Source organism: Falco naumanni, chromosome 4 (genome assembly GCF_017639655.2).
Source record: "Falco naumanni isolate bFalNau1 chromosome 4, bFalNau1.pat, whole genome shotgun sequence".
Classification (NCBI taxonomy): domain Eukaryota; kingdom Metazoa; phylum Chordata; class Aves; order Falconiformes; family Falconidae; genus Falco; species Falco naumanni.
This window is the reverse complement of record NC_054057.1, coordinates 43,931,523-43,957,568: the sequence shown is the minus strand read 5'-3', so window position 1 is coordinate 43,957,568 and position 26,046 is coordinate 43,931,523. Positions and strand designations below refer to the sequence as shown.

General features: G+C 40.2%; 1 protein-coding gene across 2 annotated transcripts in view; it reads right to left on the bottom strand.

Annotated features, from left to right (window-relative positions):
• GPR158 (G protein-coupled receptor 158) overlaps positions 1 to 26,046 on the bottom strand; it is a 209,335-nt gene that overhangs the window by 112,731 nt on the left and 70,558 nt on the right. For both annotated transcript variants that reach the window (XM_040592584.1, XM_040592585.1), the window contains exon 3: positions 7,204 to 7,306. In XM_040592584.1, coding sequence (XP_040448518.1) covers positions 7,204 to 7,306 — 103 coding nt within the window. The remainder of the gene's footprint in view (positions 1 to 7,203; positions 7,307 to 26,046) is intronic.

Below are 26,046 nucleotides of genomic sequence, written 5' to 3'. Positions count from 1 at the left end.
TCTGATCCTATTTCAGATTGTTCCTCAATTTCATAAAGACACTATCAGTGAATTAATTACCTTCAAATTAGATAAAAACCTTCTTAATTAACATTTGTTCACCATGCTGTTGCATGACTGCACTACTCTGTCCCCAAAGCAAAACCCGTGCACTTACACTAAGTATAATTTTCCATTGTTCACACAAGCACACCAGGAAATCTGGAGAACCTACTGGCATGTTAATATGTTGTCTATGAAAATTAGTGATTCTTGAGCTGACATTTCAATCCCACCAACAGAGGACACCGGAGGACTCCTACTTTTTCTGATCCATAAACACTTGCCCGTAACCCCCTGTAAAGACTGCTTACACTACAGGCAATTAACGGATAAAAAGGTGAAAGAAATGGGGTGAAAAAGAATATTGTTAAATAAGAAGAAAAACTGAATTAGCTGAAAATGTTTAATGTAAGCAAGACAGCCTCAGGAACTTCCAGAAACAAGAGAATGTGGCCGAAACCAAATCAAAAGTGTGTTAAAATGCATGTTAAATTCTCCCACTTTCGCAAGACCAGAGAATTGCTCCACTGTCTTTGATCAAAAGTCCTCTCCATCAGTGAAAGGAGTAAATCATGAGTTGTTTAGTCTTAATTCAAGAGGCAGCCTATTCCACCAATGTTGCACATGCATACTGACTGATGAAACTCTCTTCAGACTTTTAGCTTGAAACATTTGAAGCAGAGGGTTATTTACAAGGGTAATTATTTCTTGCTTTCTCAAATCTATGTACGAGTGCACATGAGCACACATCTGCTTACAGACAAAGCCTCAGAAAGGGATAAAAAGCCTGTATACCTAAGTCTGTTTATTTGGTGTGCTGTTCCAGCAGCCTTGTGCTCCTTGTCCTCAGCGTAGGATGCTTCACTCCTGCATCCCGCAGTGAGCAGAGAATAGGCTGGTATTTCTCATGCAGACTGTGAATTTCTCTTTGGAGCTTTATTCTAAACAAAGATGTTGGGAACCTGAATATAGCCGAGTAGTGCTGACTCATGCTGGTAGCCAGATTTTCTTAGATACAAGCAGACAGCAAGAAGAGATCTTGTGTCGTCTTGACCGAGACTGTGGGAGGCACGAATGGAAATGTTGGAAAATAACTGTGCTCGGGGATCCCAAGAAGGTGGAGAACCTCTAAGTAACATTAATGCTGAAGATACTCTAGGACTGGAACTTCTTTTTAGAGCAAACACCCGTGGACCTCAGCCTGTTACCATTTCAAGAGCTTTGCCAGAAACCACCTTCTCTATATCCAACATTAACTCTGTTTTCTAAGTTACAGCTAGGGCAACAGACCCACACTCTCCTCTGAGACAGAAGTCACAGTCTCTCCCACCTCCCAATCCAAATGTAAAGTGCTCTGCCTACTGAGTTCACTCTTTCCTCAGCATCCGCACTCATGCCAACCTGCTTTTCCATGACACACCTGTTCCTTTATCATTTTCGTAAAGAGTCACCCTTCAATTACCCCAGCCCCAAAAAAACTATTTAATCTCTTTATAAACCTCACATTTCTGAGTCATACGAGACATCTGTTAATACGTTTTTATTGTGGTAACTATATAAATTATTTTCAGTGTAAAAACTTAATTACTGAAATGATATAATCTAAAACCTAAGGTTGTGATATTACTTAAGTCACAAATATTATATGAATACGGGTTAACAACTTTGCATGATCCTAAGCTTGATAATTTTACTTTTTTTCTTAATTGTTCAACCTTGAAAGTTGTTGCAAATGTGTTATAATCTGTTTCATCAATCACTTTCTTACATGAGTCATGCATGGAAGTTTCTTCATGTGTATGGTCTTCACATACTACAGGGATAACAGCCAATAAACAGTTGCATGTTGCAGTAAATATCCCAGGGATATGAATTCATAACACAACAGTAAGGCTTTGCTTAGATGTGTCTGGCACCATGCTGTCTGCTGTATACAAAGGAATATCATTGATATGCACCTCCTGCACTGCCAGCTATGACTGATTATCTTTTGACTTTGAAATGATTCTTCATTATAGCTACTATAAAAAAAAATCAAAAAACCTGTATCTACTTGAGATTTTACACAATGTGATAACGAATTATTAACAATCCACTTATTTATTTTTTTCTTCTTGCCAAAAAGAACGAACATTCTCCAGACCCTCTAAAAAACGTTCTTGGGAAATAACTTATCATTGTATTTACAACTGATAGGGAGCTTTGTTTGCCCGCACGCACCCTTGCCCTGACTACGTGTCTCAGGGCACTGCTGCCCACTGCACAGTCGAACATTTCTGCCCTTTATATCTGGCCCTATCCCCTCACCGAAGTCAATGTAACATCAATTCAAGCCACAGATGGTACAAGCCAAGCATGAAGTTACTGCCTCTTAGAGCACTGCTAGAGATTTCACCGTGCCATGCCTTCTCCTATCTCGGCAGCTCTTTGGAATTACACATGCCTCCTCCAGTGAAGCAAATCAGTTTTTCCTCCCTCAAAAGATGGCAAAAAAATTTAAACAATGATAAGGTAGATGGACAAGAAGACAATTCTGCTCCATGTATGGCAGCAACAGTTTTAGCACTGATGCAAATGAAATGGAGGCAAACAGTGAAAGACTGACTGTGCTGCAGGAGTTCAAAATGAGGATGAGGAAGGTGTAAAAAGTACCGTTCTCAAGGAGAAACAAAAAGAAAAAACTAATAAAATGCAGTAACAAAAAAAAGGAGAAAACTGAAGAAGAATAGTACAAAGAATTGGTGGAAAGTAGTAATAGGGACACAAACTAACATGAAGTATAATAAGGAAAATGCTTGAGTACTGGGGGTGGCGGGGGGAACAACAAAAAAAGCTTAAATGCTTCAGTTGTGTCCCCTCTACTGTATTTTATTCTAGCTCTTCTCTCTTTTATCCCAGTCTTATTTTTCTGTCTGATCAGCCCATCTGTTTTTGAAATGGTCTCCTGAGGGCAACTCTTCATCAGCTTTGGTTCTCCTAAGCACATTCTGCTACGCAAAGGGTGCCTCAGCAGCTGGGACATTGCCAGCTGAGATCTTCCTGCAAAGAAAGAATGGCACCACAGACTGCTAAGTGCCAGGGCAGAGATTGCTACCATCCCAAACAAAATCATTCTAGACCCCAGCCAAAACCCAGCAGATGAATACACAGAGCAGACTGCATGCTGAGCACTGAGCAGAACAAAAGACTGACTCTGCTCCTGTCCTCTAATATTAAAGTAAATTAGGAACAACATCAGTAGCATCAGTGATGCTGCAGTAACACAGTGTGTGTGAACGTAACTGGACCTGTTAGCATCAAAACCTGGTAATTAGCCATAGTCATAATCCTCATCCCTGAAAGAGACCACTGAAGTCAGTGACAGCATTCATATGTGCAAAGATCTGCATGCATGAGTTCTGTTGAAGAACCAAAGCCAAAGGACGAGTGTAAAAAAACGGTAATTCCCACTGAACTGGAAACCCCTCTTGGAACTTTTTATGTGATCATAGCACCACTAGAGACAGTGAAGTCCCATATAACCCAGACAGAAGAGCCATCTCTTGCACAAGCAGCTTTTTGCACAGGGCAGGTTCCACATCAGAAGAGCAAGAGCTGAGCAGAATCTCTGCAATGCACGGATTATGCATTACTAAAGAATGAACTTTTAGGTTGAACAAAGCACCGCTGTTCTACTAAGGATCTTCCAATGCAAACCTGATTACCCCATGAGATGGAGAACATAAGTGCTTTGGAGGAGGCTGCTGCAAAAACATTAAAATGTATGTAGTCAGCAGTTAGTCTATTCTACCTATACTGATAATGCTACCTAAACGTGAGCCATTAGGAGAAAGTGCATAATCATGTGCTTAGCACTTCCAGGTTAATGCGACTTGCACATGTGAAATAATTTTTTTGCTAAAATCTAATTTCTGTCCTCAAAAGAGACCTTGGAAATATGGCAGTAACTCTGTGCCCCACTAGTATCCAGAGTCCTCATTAACTAACGCAGAAAAAATAGAAAGGTTTTACATATTTTGCCACTGTCGGTTCTGAAGAACAAACTCAGCCTTGGGAGGGAAACACTCTCCTACTTGTCTTCCTATTCAGCAAGAGAACAACCTAAATTTCAGCTGTGCCCCTGCCCCACATACACTTCAGGAACCTGCAATATGTGCAACATCCCTGGGAACCGCAACACTGTGCTGCTTTCAGTCAGAAAAGCAACGAATTTGCAGAATCTTTCCTACAGAGGACACAGTTTATGCAACATTGCACCTTGGTGTTCAGGGCCCCGGCTGAGTTTGCAGAGGAGGCCCATAAGCAATCTTTTAAGCCTTCCCACCAGCAAACCATGTAGAGTGTCCAACATCCCTGCAAAGCCATTTTATACAGCTATCTTTCAGATTCAAACCAAAACATTCACCTGGACCTAAAGCAGAACCTTGCCCATGCTTAAAAGTCTGACACTTCAGGCACAATTGTGCCACTGTAGTTAACCGTATTTTGCTGCCGTGCAAAATCCCACTATCATTGAGAAGTGCTTCCATTTCAAAGAGACAACACACTCAACCCAATTTTTCAATCCACAGAAGTGCAAAACTGGTTATTTTTTTCTACCTATCTATCTGCTTGCTTACATCTCGACATCTGCAAATCTTTCCTGCCTCTTTATTTTCTTCCACTAGGAATACTTGCTAAACAATTAACAATTCTACTCACTTTCATCTCTTTTATCATCAGACTTCACCAACCTATCTCCACAAAGAGATTTTCAGGTCAGACAGTTTCTGTCAAAACTGCTTACAGGATTCATGTCTAGAATTCCTGTTATTAGCATCACTTTGAATGTGCAAATGCATACTGCAGCCATTTTAACCATGTCACCTTTTCCTTTTTGCTTTTTACAGAATGCAGCTGGGTGAAAGGGCTAAATTCCCTCGAACCACTGGTCTTTCCACCATTATTTCACTCATTTCCAGTCTCACATTAGCTGTCTCACTGTTCACTTTTTGAAATCACCTATAGAGCCTGGGGCAAACTGAGCTGCATCTGCATGAATTAAAGCAGTTCTTTATTACTGACTGTTTCAAAACTCATGTTTATGTTAGCTCACAGTAACACATATTCAAATCAAAGTGGCCCCAGATCATGCAACTGCACATCCTAAAATATCAGCATACGCAAACACTTTCATGAGACAAATTTTACTCTATTCAAAAGCTAAATATCCAACCTAAGGTAAGTGGATCTGTATCAAATCGATATGGGCTTCTCTTATAGTAAATGAAGAAAAAAGGTTATTTGCCAAGAGTTACTTTTCCCATATAAATACAAATTCTGCCATTCTAAATCAGCAGAATCACCTTCCAGCAGAGTCACGCTCTCGATGCTGACTGCAGTTGAAACCTAGGTGGCTAACACGTACTAAGCATATACATTTTAGATAGGTGATAGGAGATAACATGAGTCTCATCCCTAATGATCAATTCTGTTTCAATTTCTAGCCACATTATTTTTGTGTTTTCTGTGGCATTTGGTATGACAAAAATCTAAGAATGATTTTTTTTTCTCTCATTCAAGGAGTTAAATCCCAGCTCCACCATAACTCACTGCACTGCAAGAGCAACCAAACACCATCCTTACTCTATCAAAAGATTCACACAGACCAGAGAAAAAGCACTATCATAAGCTTGCCTTCTGCAGCACTCCACAACATGAGAAGGGAAACAAACAGTCACCAGGTAAGCTGTTGAACAAACCGTGCTATTTATGCTACACATATATACACACACACACAAGTGACATAAATATATGTATCATACATATATATGGGATATACTGAGCTAGGGGTAAGATATCTTGCCCCATCTATAAGCAAACCAGATCAAATTGATAAAAACGGGCCAACACAGGCCAAAGGAACTCAGGACTGCGAACAAATAGGGAATTCTAAAGCTTTCCTAATATTGAAAGTTACTCACCTTTCACCTATAATCCCTGTCACTTTTCACATAAGAAAGAAGAGCTCAAGAGCAACTAACATAGGAAGGAACTTGGAAGCTTTATTTGCAGCTCTGTAGCACGGGGACATACTTCTACAAGTACCGTGTCATATAATCCTGCACACGATTTACGGGTACAAAACACCTGAATCTCTGAGTATCACTTAGGTACACATTAAGTATTGAATACTACTAGACATATTTCTATAGTGGAACAGGAACAGCTATGTTCACACAAGGCAGGAGAAAATACATGCTGTCCTTGAAACAGTGAAAGCTGTTCATCACCATTCCCAGGGTATCTCAAACAAACTGCTCCCACGGCAGAAAGCTGACAACATGAACCTTTGGCTAAAGGATGGTGCGAAGAAGCTGGGGATGGTATTCATTTCAGAGCAGGAGGATGCCCTCTTACACCTTCAAGCTACAGCTTTACACACTGCAGCATAAGCTCTACTAGTGTAACTGCAACAATTTTGGCACAAATTCCACGCAGAGATTACACTTTGGTCATATGTGAAAGCAACAGGCATCAACATTGGGCATGCAGGTTATGTATTTCCCTGCTGAGTCAACCGAGTCCTGTTTCCCTTAATGCGGGCAACTCAGGCTAAATACCAAGCGATGTGTGCCTGGTCAAGTGTAAGCTACGTGTCTTTTGTATCATACAGCCATCCAGACTCTCAGGCCTGACCCATCTCTCATACCTCATCAGCAAGTATTAGAGTTTGGATGCTCTTTTGGATTCTCCTTTGCAAATGAAGTAAAATAAAAATAATTAAATTCCATGCAAAGCAAGAGGCTAGTGCATTCTAGTTTATCCCGACCAAAGACAAAATTACTAGATTAATTTCCTCAATACTTGTGCTTGAGCACAGATGCCAGAAACCTCTATTTCCCCATAGCAAGACTTCTTTTCCTGTTTTAAAATTTATTTACAAATCAAATATTCTTCAAATGGGTATGTTTTACAGGATCCTCAAGAGTATCGTGAATGACAAACCAAAGGGCTAGAACTCCTTAAGTGATTATATAATCCAAGAGTTGCAAACCACTGGGATTTTACTATATAACCCTGATGAGGATAAAAAGGAAGCCTGCATTATTAATGCTAGGTCTGTTTTGATTTTTTGTTGTTTGTTTGTTTGTTTTTGTAAACTCAAGCAAAGGCACTTACTCTGAAAGCTGCTCACTGAGAAGATGTTGGGATGATAGAAACCAGCCTTGCAAATACATTTGTAGGCTCCGAGCACAAATCCGAGGCCTTTAATTGGCATGCACTGTGAGAAAAGAAAAAAGAAAAGTCATGCAGATGATCATACAACTGTATACTCAGAAGTACATTCAATCATAAAAACATTGCAAGGTACCATGAGCAGACTTCTAAGAATAAAGAGGCACCCCTTCCATCTGACAGTACTTTCTCAGTGACTTTTTCCACAGCCATATATCACTCCAGCTTTTTTTCCCTGTTGTTCATCACCAACAAACAGCAAGTTGTGTTTTTTCCTGAAGAGTTTCCAGCGCTTTTCCCCAGCACAGCAGGTGGGTTTCAGAAGGCTGGAGCTCATGCTACATGAGGAGGAATGTGGCCATCCACAACCAAGCCACCAACCTTCTGCAGGCAGCAAATGCTGGTGCCCCCCTCCAATGGCAACCATACCAGAGTGGAGACTGACCCAACCAAAACAAAGCCAACAGCTGGTTAGAGAAAATGTCTGCAGACTTAAATCTGACCGAGGTGAAAGAGAGCAAACCTACACCAATGGGAGCCCCATACTTCTAAGCTCTCTCCTCCTTTTTCGAGGAAGTAACGCGTAACAAGGTTTAACTCAACTTCACTTTTGCTTAATTTTGACATCAGGGCAAGCACAGCAAATAATACAGTGACAGAACATCTACTGTCAGACCATTTCTGTACAACAAGTAAGACTCTGCCTAGAACAGAGGGAAGTAACAGTTCAGCAACATAAGGCAGAAAGACTGATAAAACTATTTTCCCCCAACATAGCTTATTTCATTTTATCAGATCAAAGTAGGCTACTGTACTAGATGACTTTCCCATCAGTACGGTGGTATCTATAGCATAGGTGTACCTATACCAACATGCCTCCATGAATAGGAACCAGACACTTCTAGTTCCTCAGTGAGCAACTGAATGATTTAACCAAAACACCCTCCGTCCTCGCACTTCCTTCCATTTCACTTGTTTGTGACCTTAGACTATGCTTCAATCTCTAACTGCCTGCCACGGGGAGGGAGATGCAGAGGACAGGTTTTCTGAGTTTCAAAAATCAAACGCACAACAGGAGAGAACAGCCCGCACTGACACTTCAGAAAAACTCATTTTATCTCAAGTTTCACCTTTGTGACATAATTCTGCCTGACATTAGGAAAGCCATTTTGCTTTTCTTTGCCTCAGTCCCCCAGATGGCATCCTCTTTTCTCCACCTTTGCCAATCTGATGGCTGTGCATGCAGTGCGGGCCTGGGGTGCTATTGGAAAACGATTAATAAGCAGGTAACCGGCATGTAAGAACACTGAAAATTTATTCAGCCTTTGTGTAAACATGAAAGCAAGAAAAAACTGAAAAAGGCGGCACAAACCACTTTTTTTTCATGCCCCATCTTCACCCTACAGAAATGTGACTGTTGAAAGGACAGAGGACAGGAGAAATCAAAGTGGGATGAGCGTGTGTGCAAGTCTAGTGACAGCAAAACCTCTTTAAACAGGCGCAAAACAGCAGTTAAAGTAGTAAAAAGAATTTTTCAGGGGAAAATTCTGTTCCACCTTTCTGGCTTCTTGCTTTGTAACAGGAAGATACATGCTGCTATAGAGACTGCCTTTTCTTTTCGAAGGCAAGAAAGAAAAGTAGCAGCTTCTACTGTATTCAGCGAACACTGCAGCACCTCTAGTACCACATCCATAATGCATTGCCACTGAACAAATTATTCATATAAAATGTGTCACATGCTTATGTATTTGTTCTGCATTAAAATAAATGTTGTAACTGAGGATCCTTTCACACACATCCAATATTCACACCAAATAAAGGTCTGTAACTTTTATTTTATTGTCACTGACCAGTCCAAAACTTGAAAATGAAAAAAAAAAATAAATCTCAAACTCAGTTATCTCTCCTTGGTCTAGGATATTACCCTTCTTTCCAGTCATTGGCAGCTGTAATGCACACCTTAAGAACCATTCATCAAATTCTGTTTCTTGCAGTCCATGTAATCCCATGCAAAGATGTAATAGGGATCAGAACTTGAGTTTCTTGAGAGGAGGGATGGAGAGAAGGAGGGGAAGGAGTCTAGATCCCTGCAGATGCAATTTCAAACTCTGAAGTTCCCCTGTGCTCACACTGCATGGAAACAGAACTGTTTACAGCCTGACTTTTTTTAAGAATTTGCAGCGACCAGGCAGCAAAGGACACTAAATATCATGTGTGCAAAATTGGGGAAAATACTTCTCCTGGAAAGAAAAAAGTCCCTTCCTTTTAGGAAAAAAATTAACAGTTATTAGTATATTAAGCAATTGTGGTAAATGTTACATTGAAAAAGGTAATAAATAAAATAAGTAAGAGTTTGCTAGTGTACAGAAGGTTCTTTAGCAAACAAAGTCCAGATTTGTTTAATCAGGGTTCCTTCCTCAGGTACAGAGGCTTTTCCTGGCTGTCTGTGGGTGAAACCACACAACATACAGCAGGCACATGCAAGCAACTTTTGTCCTTGCCCTGGCAAACGGCACCCCAGTTCCAGTGATGGTGCTGGCAGACCCAGAGCCCAAGCCCTGCAAAGCTGTACTAGTTCAGCTACAGCAGCCCCCAGTACCAGTCACAGGCTTCAGACCATCAGAAACAGAGAGACTGAGCAACCCACAACAGACTGTACAGATACAGCCACTAAAATATTAACCTGCTGCTAAATTAATTCAGATTTATAGAACTTAGCACCAAAAAAGGCAGATGTGTGAAAAATATCTGCCTCCACATAAGCAAAAAAAAAAAAAAAAAAAGGAAGCATAAAACTGACCTGGTTTCAGATTTTATTATAAATGTGAAAGCAAAGCTCTGGGAATAAAACCACCATATTCCTGAGTAATTTTTTTCTTCATCAGTGGTCATCAGCTTTTTTAAAATCATGCTTTCTTTAATTCATAAGAACAGCTACCTTAGGCTAGAACAGAAGTTCCATTTAGGCTTGTATCACATCTCTTATGTGCCCAGCAGCCAGTGTCAAGGAAAACGGTGAAAGATGTAGGCTAGCTATTGAGTGAGCCTTCCCCCATACGCCCTTCAGGACATCATACTCCTAAATGGAATTTGTATTGCTTTAACTTCCAGCTATTAGTTGTTATAAATGGCTTAGTTACAATTAAGATAAGCTTTATCATAATCTTTGCTAAAAAGAGAGTAACAGGAGTCTATACAATTCACATTTACATTTCACAGCACATTTATTCCACCTGTCTGTTCTCTGGCAGTGTATTTTCAGCTTTACAGTATTAGTATAATGTAACGACTCCTAGGATTAACATAGTATGCTTTAAATTATACAGTCAGCTCAAAACATAAGATATTCAGTGAATATTTATCTTGAAATTATTTATAAATAAAGAGCTCCTGAATCAACATAGACACATCTAAAGCAATTAAAAAAAAAGGCTGTATTGGCTTAATTTTATGCTACTCGTTATAAAGGATGAAGTTGGAAAAATCTAATGTGATAAAGAATATCTCTGTTCAAAAGAAAATACATCCTTCGAATCACCTGTGCAATTAGCTTGGAAGTCTGAGCCAAATCTGGCATAAGAGAGGCAGAGCCCTTCATCAGATCCGATTAGCCATAAACCAAGTGACAAAGTATTCAGCAGATACACAAAGCAGGTGTTACCTCCACACCAGAAAACAGAAGGGGAGAACAAGGCAAAAATGAAGTAGTTATTGAAGAGAAAACATGTGGCATCACGTCCTGCATGTAATTTAGAAACTCAGATAAACCACTAAATAAAATCTGTCTATGGCATTCTGGAGCGGAGAGGTTGAACCAGTAATTTTAGAATTAAAAAAAAAAAAAAAAAAAGAAGACTAAAAATGCAGCCAGCTTTGACTGGGGTATACCAAGTTTTTCAAAGAGCAGGTTTTAAAAACTGTATTCCCACATGTGTACAGCAATAAGGAGGATGTCTCCCTTTCTGAAGTCAACTCCATGTTTAAAGGATGTAGTAAGAGCAAAGTCATTATAGATAAAGTTTAATGGAAATAATACAGATAAGTCCATATTTCTTTGCTCTGGTTAGGGGCAGCACATAGGGAATTTCTAGAAAATGCTACATACGTAAGAGTCATTTTGTACCTGGCCCAGGATAGCAGCTGGAGCAGGTTGGTGGCCTGTGAGACCCCAAGAGCTTCTTTCTGATCTTGTTTATCATTTTGTCAAGCATGCCCACTCATAAAAATAAATGAAAGATGACACAAGTCAGAGTAAAATTCTCTCTGCTGAAATCAGTGATGGCTCTGCCATTGAAAAGGCTTTACCCATTGTGTTTTCTCACGTCATTTACCCTTCAAGAGCAGAGTTTTGTGTTACAGTCTGTTTGCAGCCCCAGAAGTGAACAGTAAGCACATCCATGCATCCAAGGACCTTGCGCATCACCCAGGAGCACCCTGCTTGCCCCCGGACAGCTCAGGAGGCAGCCAGCCTGCCAACAACACTACTCATAAACTTCTCTTCAAATACAACATTCTGTTTCAAAAGGACAGAACAGGGGCTGGCCACTTCATAATTTACGCTGCAGGGTTACTTGATAAGCCTCTGTAGCTTTCCTCCTTTCTTCTCAGTGCATTGGTGGAGTTAATTATTTTTAAATTCAAGTTTAAAAATGTATTTTCCAACAACAAGGGACTAAAATGACACTGGGTTGTATAAATCCTGAGTCAGATAAAGCACATAGACAGCTGTCTGCTTAAAGCAAAGGTAGGCATCAGGACAATATTTGTCTTGATAGTTTGATGCTTTACTAAAAATTCCTCGCTGCTTTTTAATGTGATTTTTCATTATTCTGGTTTTGTTAAGCCATGGGATGACAGTAAATACCAATGGTAAAGAGTCTCAGCTCATCCACACAAGTCATAAATGACATGTGACTACTGACAAACCATGAACAGAAAAGTTAATGTCAGATCACCCCCACTCTGAGCAGGAAGGCATATGCTAAATGTAAGAGAGTGCAGAGTCTTTAACTCTAATTAACCTGTTCTGCAATGTGAATCAGTTTGGTGACCAGGCTGTGTGTCTGAGGACATACGGGACTCACTTCTGGCTCTCATCTCCATCACTCCCATGAAGCCAAAGTTATCAGCCCATTGGTGGACAAATGTGACAAAAAAGCAAGTGCTAGCGGGGAATTAAAAACTATGGTGGAAGTGGAGCGTTTGGCAAAGAAATGGAAGAGATGAGATCAGAAATATGTACAAATCATGGCACTTTCTTAGAAGACAGCGAGAGAGGAACAAGTTTAATTTAGCAGTGTTTGAAAGCAGGTGACTTGGGGGCCACAATGGGGCTAAGCAGCAGAAAACTCATCCAAGCTGTTGTCATGTATATGGAGAACCCAAGGTCAGCTTAAAAACTATCCTTCCCATAGTTGGGATCCTTTACAGAAAGATGAAAACACAACAATTACAGCAATTTTCAGAGAACGGGTAACTTGGACACTCAAAGGTTCTCAGCAACGTCAATGTTTAAGACAGATTTTTCATTACTGCTGACAATACCTGTGCCGGCTACAATCAAGCTAATTAAAAATATAATCATCTCTTTATATGACAGACTGGCATTGTCGTTGGAAACCTGAATATCGTTTTAGAACACATCAAACTTCACTTCTGATTAACAACAAACTTACAATTTCTTCTCTCCTAGAAAACTGCACAGCAATTACAGGGGAACCTGTTAACAGACACCAAATGGACTGATGGTTTTATAGCCATTACATAACACAGTGTGATTAATTTGAAGGCACTTTCTCAGGGCCAGACTTCCTTGGCTTTGAGGATAAATGGAGACATTTTTTACTATTAGCACAGGTTAAACTGCATTTAGAGCAAAGACTAATTCACTTCCTACCTACACTGGAGAGAATTCTCCTTATACGGAATCTCTACCCCTTTTTCCCTGTCACTAGGATAATTTTATGCTTTATACATGGGCAATACTGGAAATACCAAACAATCTGCAGAAGACCTTCCACAAGCTGTCAAGGAATATGCCAAAATACAGAGGTCCTTCACCTCTGGACAATTGGTTCTGCCAACTACTTTTGAATCCATCTGTGACTTGCCAATTCAGTGTTGCAAAAGTTTGCCTAGAAGATGTAAGACACAGTAAGACGCGATTAAGAAAGCTTGCTAAAACCTGCAAGAATGTGAGGCATTTCCAAAAACATTTTGGAATGTTTTGGTGGGGTGAAAAGCTGGATCTATTCCTGATCCCCATGAAGGGTGCAGTTCTGAGCAGTGGAGTACTCTTTCTCACCTATCCGTATTTCCCTGAATTATTAACAAACTAGCAGAATTTTGCAATGTTTTAAAAAATGCAAACCCCCTCTATTTTGAATTACCTACTGATTTTAACCTTTTTTAACCAAATTTTCACAGTTGACCAGCCTCTGTCAATAAACGCGATACCTGCACTGTGACAATACAAATTACTTTCATTTTGAAAGCCATTTTGCATGTTCATAAACTTTATTAAAAATGTTTATTTACAATACTAAGAACAGCCATTTACATTTTCTTCTAAAGGCCGATAGGAAATACTAGAATAGCCAGTCCGAGCCAGGAACTCATCAAGATAATTGTGGCATTTAAGCAAAGAAAACTCATTCAGAATAGGAAAGGGTAATAGAGGGTGCATGGGAATTGCACAGCTCATCTCACAGAGGGGCATGGCCAAACATCTTGTAGACTGTGCCATTCTTTAGAAAGAGCCTGACTCTTAAAGCACCGCCAGCATGGATAGCCTGCTGGCCCTGCTGGTTGGAAAGGGAAAAGGTTTCCTATAGCTTATACAAAAGCTAACCAATAGCTGCTATAATCAATGGGTAATTTAGACGCATAATTCAAAGAAGCAAATATAATGGTGGAAAAAAGTGCACAATATTTTAATGTTAACCCAGACAATATCGCTAAACCAACATTTTCCAGCCAGCTGCTGTATCTGTCATTTATACCGCATTTCCCAGCAACCATTAATGTAAGTTACCTCTTCACTATTACATGTTATTTTTAGGCTAATTCCACACACCAGCAAGACATATGTGATCACCCTGGAAAAGGTGTGTAACAGTTTGTGTCTGTCTGCCCAACCAACAGTAACTTTTGGACCTACTGGCTGGTTCCAGACAGTACAGTAGGGGTGGGAAACCTACTAAGTTCCCCCAAACTTCATGAAAACAACATCCTGGCAAGAAGAGATACCCATCAGTGTCCCTGCTGAGGGACAGACTACATCATGAGGACATACCTTTCATTAGACACTACAGAATGCTCCTAGAAATGCCACAGCCACAAGAAAAGCTTTAGCCAGCACTGGTGCATTCTTAGACGTCAGTTAACAGCATAAAAAAAATGCATTAAGAGACCAAGCTGCACTAATCTGATGTTCCTGTTCCTTGGCATTCAGTCCATCTTTAGGACAAGTTGGCCCATTTTTATAGAGGTTTTTGCTACTTCAGACTGCCAGGAGTCTTGAGTCCAACTATGTGAAGTTGTATAAATGATGCTCCTAGTCACAAAATAATTTCTTACTGAAATTCTACTTGAGTATTTTGTGTGAAACATGATTGAGAAGATGGCTGTATTAAGGATCTAAATTTTAGTATCTTTGCTGAATTTTGCAGTATTCTTTCTTTTTATATTAGTGCAACATTAGACAGCAATTGAATGAAACCTCACTGGTACTTGAATGAAGACACAACACCTTTTATCACAAATCCATTAAATGAGTTTTTCTGTTTACTTGGTAGTCATTGGTAAAACAAAACTCCCAGTTAAGTTCTTTCCATCAGCAGCATGCACTCTAAAAGCATATTTCTTTCATTCAAGAAGATGGTCACGTCCTGTAGCAGCATGACTTCACGACTGATCAATATCCTTTTATTAATTTTGCTTTATTCTGGATTGTAGCCTCTACAGTTTGACAATGTGTCAGCTCATCAAGAAAGTTAATCTTGCTTACAAGATAGTACCAGAACTTGAGTTTTTCTACTTGTCAAAAATATCTCTGTGTTCCTGCCACAACTGTCCCATCCTCAAGGTTGGGTTGTCCCTCAGAACTGAAGTTCAGAGCACAGTCTCTAGGTTTAACCTATGATCTGAGCTCTGTTAAACCAGATTCCTTTTGATTGCTTTCGATCTTATAATCCGGCTTCTTTCAAAATTTCATCTATCAGAGGTAACAATGATTTTGTGACAAAGCCATCAGCCCTCCTCTTGCCTAAGACAGCCTGCAGACTGTCAGACTACTCGGGACCATCATAAGGGTCATATTGCAGTCAGAAGAAGCACCATATTGTTGCTGTCAGAAGAAATTCCTCCCAAACTCCCATTACTTGACAGTACCAGCTTCACACTGATCTTCAAAGCCTGGGGCTGTATACTTACTCATTAGAAGGCACAAGTCCCACAGAGGTGCTGCATATCCCTCTAGCATGAAAATACAGCACCCACTATCTGCCAGCTATTTGCTGGCTCATTCAGCCTCTTCTTCAGCACTAGGCCAGCACAAGGGCTTTAAAAAATGTATTTAGACTAGACACAGAGATATACTTTTGGGTAACAAATCAGAAACAAAAGGTAATAACTAAAGCTAACATGAAACAGCAATATACTTAATGAATTAATACCCGTCTAGTTGCTTACCGATTCTCATGCAGGACACCAGAGAGATATGCTAGAGTATACCATGAAGTCCTGGGTTTTGCTTCAAATGCTTGTTGCTTTCACACAACCTTTATTAGCTTTGACGAAAAATGCCCTAATTTCGAGTAGTAACTGTTCTATAGGTAAGCTCTCACTTCTAGGTCTAAGGCTAGCCAGAGAGCTGGTGATCCAGCTCCCTATCTGGAGCCACCATATTCTAAACAGACACCTTGAAAATCTTTCCTCTGTTCTTCTGCTTCCCTTATCTCAAATCTAAATTCTTATTTTTTATCCAAAGCCAATGTAGACTTGATGACTCATATCTCACTCCTCCACCGCCTTCTGGAGCTGGAGGGTTTGGCCATGAATGTAAATTCCTTGGAAGGCTCTCTCTAAATGACCATTTTTGATACTTAATGATACTTCTCTCTGCCCATCATTATTTTTCCCTCAGGCTTGCACTTAATCCAACAAAGCTATACCTGTGCCCCAATGATTAAAAGCCACTTTTGCCTGTTCTGCTTGACTGCCATTTTCTGCCCAAGCTGAACTCCTTCATACAAAGCTACAGCCAGACTCTGTTTAACATTACAAAGGCCACCCATTATAAAGTTCTCTAAAACTCGTGGTAGAACACCAGCTTTGACACAGATCTGTCATCAATAAGATTCTTATCTTAACAGACTGAGAAAAAACTATTGTGTCTAGACATGTATATAAAAGCAAATATTCCCTTGTCCTGCCTCCAACAGGGACCCCCTGTGTTACAGAGTCCTCTCGTTATCCACAGAAATTTTAGGTGGTTGTCTGCTGGAGCACATCGCCCATAGCTTAACGGGTCCCAGAGCCCTGCTGGGGCTTCAGGTCAGTGTTACGCCAGGGACCTCAACGGAGCAGCCCAGACTCACGAGTGTGCCAAGGTGGCTTAAAAGCTTGGCAGTAGCCCTCCTCCCTTGTGAGAGCTCCAAGCAGGACAGCTTTCACCTTGTATAAATCTGAAGTGTAACTAATCTCTACTACAGAAGTATAGCCATATTTAATTAATCCTCCAAGATATATAACAATACACACACCAAAATGAAGGCTAAGTTCAAATCTAACCTGGAAGGATGAAGTATACTTTTAGTTTTAATTTGTTTGGTACTGCACTTTCCCTTGGTCCAGCAATGCACCATTTTTGAGCCAAGGTCCCAAGCTGGCAGACAGTTTAACCAATTCTAAAATGAGTTCCCTGTTAACACCAATGATAGACAGCAAGACCACAGAGATACAGGAAAGATGACATGCCAGCATGCAGCAGGAAGCCAAAGCAAAGCATCAAACAATCTCTGGAACCAGAAACTCTGAAACTTTGTATTCCTTCTCCTGGCAGGGTAACTGATGATAACACTACGTGAAAAGCAAGCAACTGCAAATTTGGAATTCCGCTTCCTAGGGATCATTAAGAATGTCAAAAAAATCTTACAGTTTACCTGCACCATAGTTGTATCTTCCTCAAGTACTTGCAATATACAGTGGCAGAAGGGTAACACTAAAACACTGGAATCAAAGTGGCCTTCAGGCAGTAAGGTACCTATCACCCACCGATTATATTTCATGAACTTGCATGAAAACAGAGCCTAATGAATAAAGAGTAACATGGTACATCCATTGGAAATAAAGCAAGCTGGAGTTTTCTTTCTATTTTTCAGTAGCTACCAGGAGCTGGTTCACAAAGCAAGATGGACTGGATATTTTCTGACATCATTAAAATTAAAAAGGAATTTTTCTATTATTAATTATAGAAATGCACCTCTTGTTTTCAGAGCTCTCAGAAGCAACAACATCTGTTAGCAGTACCTTGCAGACATATAAACCTCAGCAGACAGTAAGATACTTGGAAGACTCTGCCTCAGACTCAACAAAATGTCAACTTTACTTTCCATCTGACAGAGCAAACCCATTTTATTGGAAGCCACTACAGAAACAGCACCGAAGACCTGCCAGCCTTAATGTGACACATGCATGAACACATAAAAGCTCACCCTCGCTCTGTATCATTTCACTTTTTAACTCTCACTTTGAAATCACTTAAAGAGGCTGCAACACAGTTATTGCTTATACTGAGTGGCATAATCCCTGAGATCAATGAAGTTAAAGCCAGGACAAATGAAGGCAGAACTAGGTCCTGTTAGACATGCATAGATTTCAGTTACATAGATATTACAAAGGTGACAGTGGAAAAGGAAACAACTCCCAGGTTAAGACGCAAATGTTTGGTTAGTAACCTCATTAACCTGCAGTTAACGGCATCAGATTTTGTTTCATATTTATAGATAAATAACGCTCACCTGTCTTCCTGGGTTAACAATGCCACAAGAACAACATTATAGCACATAGGCTTGTAAAATTAACTAACTTTTATGTTTTGTGTTACTGGTCTCCCCTCTCTGTCCTTTCTACTCTTACTCTGATGCACAATGCAACATGTCACCACAGATATGAGACTTGTGACCTGACTCCCTAGAAAAGTCTCCCAGCTCACCCCAGGAATGAGGCAGCAGACTCTCATTCCCAACACTTAGGAAGCAAGAGGCAAATCCAGGCACCAGCCTGCTCAGCAGTCTGAATAGCCTTTCCAGTTCAAATACATTGACCAGTACTTTTCCAAATTTCCTAACAGAACAAATGGGACACAGATCAGGTCTTCCAGATTTTCATTCTGAGACTTCCAAAGTTCCACCTCAACCATTGACTTCATTAAAACAAAAAAAACCCTCCTGAAGGTAAATTGTATTAGCATGTTTCTGTATAGTAAGCAAATTACAAACCAGCCAAGCTTGATGACAAGAGTTTCCATGGAGTTTTCTTGAGTCTGAGGCAAACTTTCCCAAGTACTGTCATTGCTTCATATATTTTTTGGATTCTATATACAACAGTTATAATTCTATAATACAGTTAATACAATCTTATAATATGATAACTATATCTAGAAGTTAAAAAATTAGTTATCATATGATAACATTGTATCTACTATATTACAGAATTACGTAGCTGCATGAATGGGCCATGGCAGAAGCTTATGGTGAAGTCTACTCTCACTCACATCAACCTTCCAGAGACGCAGATGCAAAAAATGTAATGAAAACCCTTAAACACAGAAGCAATATTTTGAAAGCTCAAGAAACTCAGAAACATCAGCTGAAAAAGCAAAGCACTCTCTATGAGCAGCATGAAAGCCCTGCTGAGATGCAGAGCCTGCATGCTTCAGGGTCAAGTTTGGAGGTTCTTGGTAAGGTCTGAAACGCTCAGAGGCTCATAAGCATCTGCATGAGCACTCCAGAACAAATACTTCAGCTGATTGTCAATATGACTTTCTTACTTAAAATCCTTAACTATCTCTCACCAGAAAAATGTTTCCTTCACTGATCTACAGGTTTCTTTTTTGCCTGTCTTGCAAATGATACATCTTTCTCATTTCTTATCTATGGACTTCTCAGGGGTGGGGGAATTTCTTTTTTGATCTCACTTGCAAACCCCCAAGGCATCTCAAGGTTAGGCATTTCATACAGCTTTGTACCACGAGAAATGTTCTGGTGAACCATCATCCTGGTATAGATGCCAGGATGCTTAGTCAGTATCGTACCCATAAGGAAGTATGGTAAGTAACAAAAAAGAAAGAAAAAAAAAAGGATCCTCACTCTAAAAAGTACTAACTTGCTCACTATAATGCAAATATTATTAAGGTATTCCCATGACATAGAGGTTACCTGACAAGTAACATTGTGCTTGGGTTTTGCTATAATTCCTTGCTATCTTTATTAGCTCATTTGAGACTGGTATGCTGCTTATAATTACCCTGACCTGTAAAAAGACCCTGTTAATATTGGCAGCAATGCTGGTACTGGCAGAGCAAGTTATAGACCCTGAAGTTAATTATATTCAAAGTAAAGTAAATTTGGGAAACATATTGAGATGCACTCAGCATTTGGCCGCTTTTCAAATTACAATCTACTGTAAATGCACAGCTTCATTTCCCCAATGAACCTTTATAGGCTTGTGTTAGAACAACTAGCAGTTTTGTGAAGGAGAAGTTCCCTGGGAAAGGACCAAATATAAAGAAGTGAGCAGGCAATTAAACCACTCCACCTACAGAACGCACCCTTCCACCAGCAGCCAGGTGAGTGCCAGTGCCCCTTCATCTGCCTCCAGCTGTCACATGTGGGAGAGGGGAAGGATGGGCATTTGTATATTGAACCCTTTGTGCTTTTTCTCATCATAGTTTCCACAGCTCCATGACAGATGACTTAACACAGAAACACTACTTTCAATGGCACTCTTTAGCACCTTACAAAATTTGAACGCAGGTATGCGCAGAAACTATTAGTATCCAGAAAACTGTCTCCTTTCTAGAGATATGTTACAGGTTCCTCAGTCACATCTCATAACTCCTATTGTAAGACTCTGAAATAAACAGAGTCTTAAAAAAAAAAAAGACGTCTCATCTTTCATTAATCTCTTAGTAATAGAAGTAACTACTGTTAATTTAGAATAATAAAAATGATATAAATTTACATAAATACAACCATATAAAGTAAATATAAAAAAATCCGTAACTCACAATTAGCCACCAAATAAACCTGTTTTCATGTAAATCTGCATTGAAAATAACAGAAATAACAACTAGAGTGGAAATTTAAGATCACCGTCTATAGCTAAAGCAACAACGTGTCTCTGACACATTTAAAATGTATTTAAAATACTCCTAATGACATTAATAATAACTCACACTTTTTAAAAAAAAAAAATCATTCTGATTTTAGTAACGACTCTATGCTGCAATGTACTACAGCACTCACTTTGCAACATATATCCTCAGTGAATCACATCTTACTGCATATAGTCTATATATTTTTCATTTAATAGCTCTAGGTCTCACAAATCAGTAAATTTTAAAATTGTTGTTCTAATTGGTAACTGCTGACTTGCTCAGTCAGTACCCTCATGGGTTACTTATACTCAAGTTAGAATTTGGATTAAAGGATGGTTTGGCAATGAGAAATTTCTAACTTTAAGAGTGTAATACAGAATAATATCAAGTAAGATTCCAACAAAATGTATATACAGTTGAATATACGCATGTAATCTGTGAGTGGAGATGACGGGAACAAGTCTGTACCCAGAAGACAGCCCGCTGGAGAAGCAGACAGGGGCTGCAGCCCAGGCAAGTACCTGGGTGGTCTCCTTGCCTTCCTGCACAAAGTTGAACAGAGCTGATACATGCCCTCAAAAAAATCACATCAGTTGAACTAGCGTTTTCATGAAAATCTCTTTCCATCAGAAAAACATAGCTATGTTCTTCTTATTTTAGTTTCTCTCATGTCAAAACCAACAATATAGAGGAGGGGGGGGAAATTCAGTGTATCTTATCCCACAGACCCCATCCAGTATCTTCCTCCATGATACTATTTCCCCAACCTTGTAATCTCTAAATCTTCCAGACAAAGACATTTATCCTCACGGGCAGTTGTGCTGCTGAACCTCAAACTACAGCTGAGGAAACACATTTGAAGAGCAAACCAGCTTTTAGTGGCATAATGTCAAAAGCAACTGAAAATACACAGTGGTTCATCAAAAAGGACAATTCTTCAGGAAATTATTAGTGGTTATTTTCAGAAACACACTAACGTGCTCAGAGCTGCACAGAACAAAAGACGTATACTGTCTGTCATGTGAAGTTTATTGTAACAGATACTTGAAAGACAAAATGAGAAGGATTCAACTCTGTTCTCATTTGCCTTTATTTTAAATGAAACAAAATTCCAGTAACTCCAGTGCTTTCCACCACCTCACTGAAATTACTAGCTAATGATGCTAGAATCAAATCCACTTTGCTTCATTCTGCTTTTATGCTTTAATTTATACTCAATTGCTTTTATATAAATTCATTTATTGAGATTACTAAGATATAAACCCTGAAGAATGAAGACCACCATGACCTGAAGTGTCACCCATGATGCCAGCTTCCAGCAGATTCCAGAAGGACCCAAAGGTAAGGCAGCCTTGCTGCTATTGCCAATTAGCAAACAACACTCATTAAGCCACATGATTTCCCAGATCCTCAGCAAATTCCAGCTTTATCAGTGAATACTTTCCTAAAATTGTTTAATCCTCAAATGCTGTTTTCCAATTCACAGTTTCAGCAAGCTCCTCTCCTGGCTGTAAAGTGTAAACTTGCCTTGAGATGCCAAACAATAGGCAAGTTTTACCACTGAAACAGCTGGATGTCAGTGTTAACAGGTGGAAAAAATCCCTGAGCTAATCTTGAAGTCAACAAAGTGTACTATGGGATCTCTGAGGGAGGGAGGGAGTTACATGATTTGTGACTATTAACAGGTAGTTTTGCTGAACACCCTGCTCACCATGATCAATGCCAGGACAATTATGCACACAGCCTGAACTTCACTGGTAGAACTAACAAAGATGGGCTTTTCCCAAGAAAATCAAAAGAGCCTTTGGAATACCTATTTGTAGCATCACCTGAGATTACAGAAAAAGCTGGTTCAGAACATAACACTGGGCCGTGGCCTGATTCACATCTTTAGATTTGGTTTAGACAACCAAAAATAGCTATTAGGCTGCAAAAAGCCACTGTCTCAAAAAAGGCACTTCCAGCGGCAGAACTTCTGACAGCCCAGAGTCAGCTTTTCACTTTCAGTAAATTAACCGGTTTTTACGCAGCAGTTCCTCAGAACTGAGCTGTGAGAATTTGACTGTTTCAATAATCACCCAGATCTTTCCACAGACAATATTCTCTCCCTTTTATCATGCAAACCCACCATACTTTTCATGTCATAACTTGTTTTTCATGTGAACTGCCCACTGGATTGGAAGGGCCACCTGCTGGAACACGCAGGCTGGGCCTGCCCTTTCCCCCTCCCGCCTGCAGTCCCATTTGCTTCCTTGGGAGGTTTTTCTACCTGTGCAACCTTGAAATGGTGCCAGTTAAAGCTCCCTCTTCTCTGCCCTGGTTCACATACCCCTTTATTCCACTTTTCTTTCTGGTCTAAGACACACTTCTTAATTTATAGAAAAATTGTGGGACATTTGCTATATTTTTTAGGCTGTCATCCCAGCACTGACAGTCATTATACACATATCTTTAACTGAATGTGTCAGCAACTCCTTAGAAATTAGAATTGTTAGAATATTTTTCTTATTAAGAACATGCAGTTTTCCATCAGGCTGTTTATTATGAAATTTCATCTTTTAAAATAACTTTGCAGAATTCTATTAAACTTATTGTCCAAACAAATAACCTCCTGCACAGAGGTAAGAGGCACTCCCCACTTGAGGACACTAACTTCAGATATATTTTCTCCTCATTTGCTCTCAGAGAAGTAGGTGTCATAGGTGCACAGGTCTTAATGCTACAACAGAAATTCCTTCTTTGCATGGGAGATTCTGTCATCTTCTCTGCACTGGTTTGCTTCTTACTCTGAAACAGCCCCTTGGATTTTCCCGGTTGCTTTGCTGGAGAAGAAACTACCAAAATGAGCAAGACAATCAAAATATAGCCCTAAAATAAGTTGCATAACAAAACTGTTATCCTGTTATCTGTGGAGATGTCAAGCATTCCTCAGCTTTTGGAAAAATCATTTATATAAATACTTAAGGCCTCAAAGCCAACACATTTACCAATCATTTAGACATAATCATCTTGTCACTTACATACAGCTCAACAAACATGTCATTGGGGAAACCCTACAGTGTAATTAACATTGCGTTGAATGACAACTGAAGAAAAACATTATAAGCGCTTTCATTCAAACCTGAAAGGCAGTATCTAGTATGACAACACCCGCTTCACCAGGAAGATTGATTTTACCCATTATTATTCTTAATTGTACACATGTAGCTTTCAATTTAATTTCACTGAGTACTTTAATTGTGGCTTGGCTTTAAGGTTTTCTGTTTAGCAGTGCAGTCCAAAGTTTTATTCTCAGAAACACAAGAGATCAAGCCATGTTGCCTGATGGCACAGTTACCAGATCCAATGGTCAGAGGAGAGAAAAGAAAGAGAAAAACTTACTGTAGTTTTTATGAACCTTCAATTTTGTAGGTAAAATTCTAAAAAGAAACAGGAAGTGCCAGTTGCACTCCAACAATCATGGTAATTTTCCTAAATATACTGTCTAGTCTGCCCAAGGAACTGTGGCCTCAAAAGGTCTTACTTTGCTGTCAGTGTCGTAAAATTTCATAGAGCAAAGCAACTTGCAGTCATGCTTACCTATGTGCCATTTCCTCTACATTGACTGCAGAGATGTAAACAGAGCTTATCTGCTGATGTACCACTTTAAAACATACACACAACTGTTCTCTAAGCAGCACAACAGCCCAAAGCTCCGATGCAGAAAGGTCTCACCAGCCTATCTGAACTCTGCATAAAATGCTATTAGTGTCTGATTAAATATTAATTACAAGAATGTCGTTGCACAGCATTTAACTGGGGAAAGGCCATTAGTGAATTGCAATTTTTCTGCCAAAAAATACCTAGCGCAGCACAATGTTACTTTCTGCCCTGTTTAATATGGATCACAAGTAGGTAGTAGGCAGTCTGAAAGCATCAGTCCCATCCAGTGGCAAAGGCTGTGGTCCACTGACCTCCCCACTTCAAACCAGGCAAAAATCCTGGCTGAGAAGCATGCCTGGGAGACATGAGTACTATTTGTTTCAACAGGAGCAAGAGCAAAACATTCAGTTTCAAAGAGAAGCCAAGCCTGTGTGCAGCGAGCCAGCGCCACAGCTGCTCCCAGCCTTCCCTGTGCTCCCCCTCCTCTCCTGCCTGATGGAGGTTCGGGGTGCCTGCCCTCACACCCCAGCTGCTAGCTGCACAGGGGTCCCTGCCAACCGCACATGGACCATGGACATCCTTCTCCAAGAGGGAAGGACATTTCCAGCTATCTACACATATTTTGTGCAGTCATCTTAACTAGCAGATCAAGCTATGGACCCTTCCCACTCCCCTTTCCTTGCTCAGCTGCTGCCTGCCCTGTCCTGGGGAAGGGCATCAGCTTTGCCCACACGAGTGCTGCCAGCAGCTACACAGCTGTGACACGGTTTTTTCTCCTAACAAACTTGTGTCATTTGATGGATATATCATAAAGAATTGAATTCTACCAACTGAAAGCAGAACTAGTGCCTCCATTGAAAAATTGGGGTCGTTCCTATTTTGCTAACTTACAGTGATAACATATGGGCTGAAGGAAAGCTCTAGCACTACATTGCAAAATAAGAATTGTTTGGGTCATATTTAAAATATTTAACTGTTGAATCTGCTCCACTGAAAAATACTGGTGAGGAGAGGGAGAGCTTAAATTCTGTATGATTAAAACATTCAAGAATGGCTGCAGAAATGGTAGCCTCCCACTGGAAAACCGAGGAGTTCCTACCATGGTACAGTAGGCATCACACATTCAGGTCCTTCCCTTGTGTTGAAGGACCCAAACTTGCATCTCCCATCCCCAGAGACTGTTCTAGCACTCAGAATTGTTCTGGGAGTAGTCTCTCTCAGACTTGCCAGAACACTGTGTGATACTGATCTCTGGGAATTTTAGTTCAAGTCTCTGAATGTGCCTTAGAAAAAGCATCTCACCTCTCATATGCACCCTTTAGCTACCAGGCTACTGATCCATTCACACCTCCTCAGTGCTTCCACGCCATGTGGCAGCACTTCATTTAAGTGATTTATTACGTGACAGTAGTAGGGTAGAGTCAAAGTGTAAAATTTACTTCCCATTTCCTCACACTGAAGCATTCCCCTTACATATTTTTTTTTTTTCCCCCACACACTTCTCTCCTGTTCAAGGTGCCCTCTGGGTTTTCACATGTTTCACTAGAGCACTGAAATATTTTATAGCACTCACAAGAGCACCAGATGGCAGAGAGACATGATCCCTGCCCCAGGAACTCACAGCCTGGAGAAGCAGGCAAGAGCGAGGCAGCAGGACACCAGCAGCAGTTTGGTGTCACAATTTCTGACCTCTGGGAGATGCCTTTCCCAGCCTTTCCCACTTAGTGCTGGGCCCTCTCCTACATGCCTTCCAGAGCCCTTGC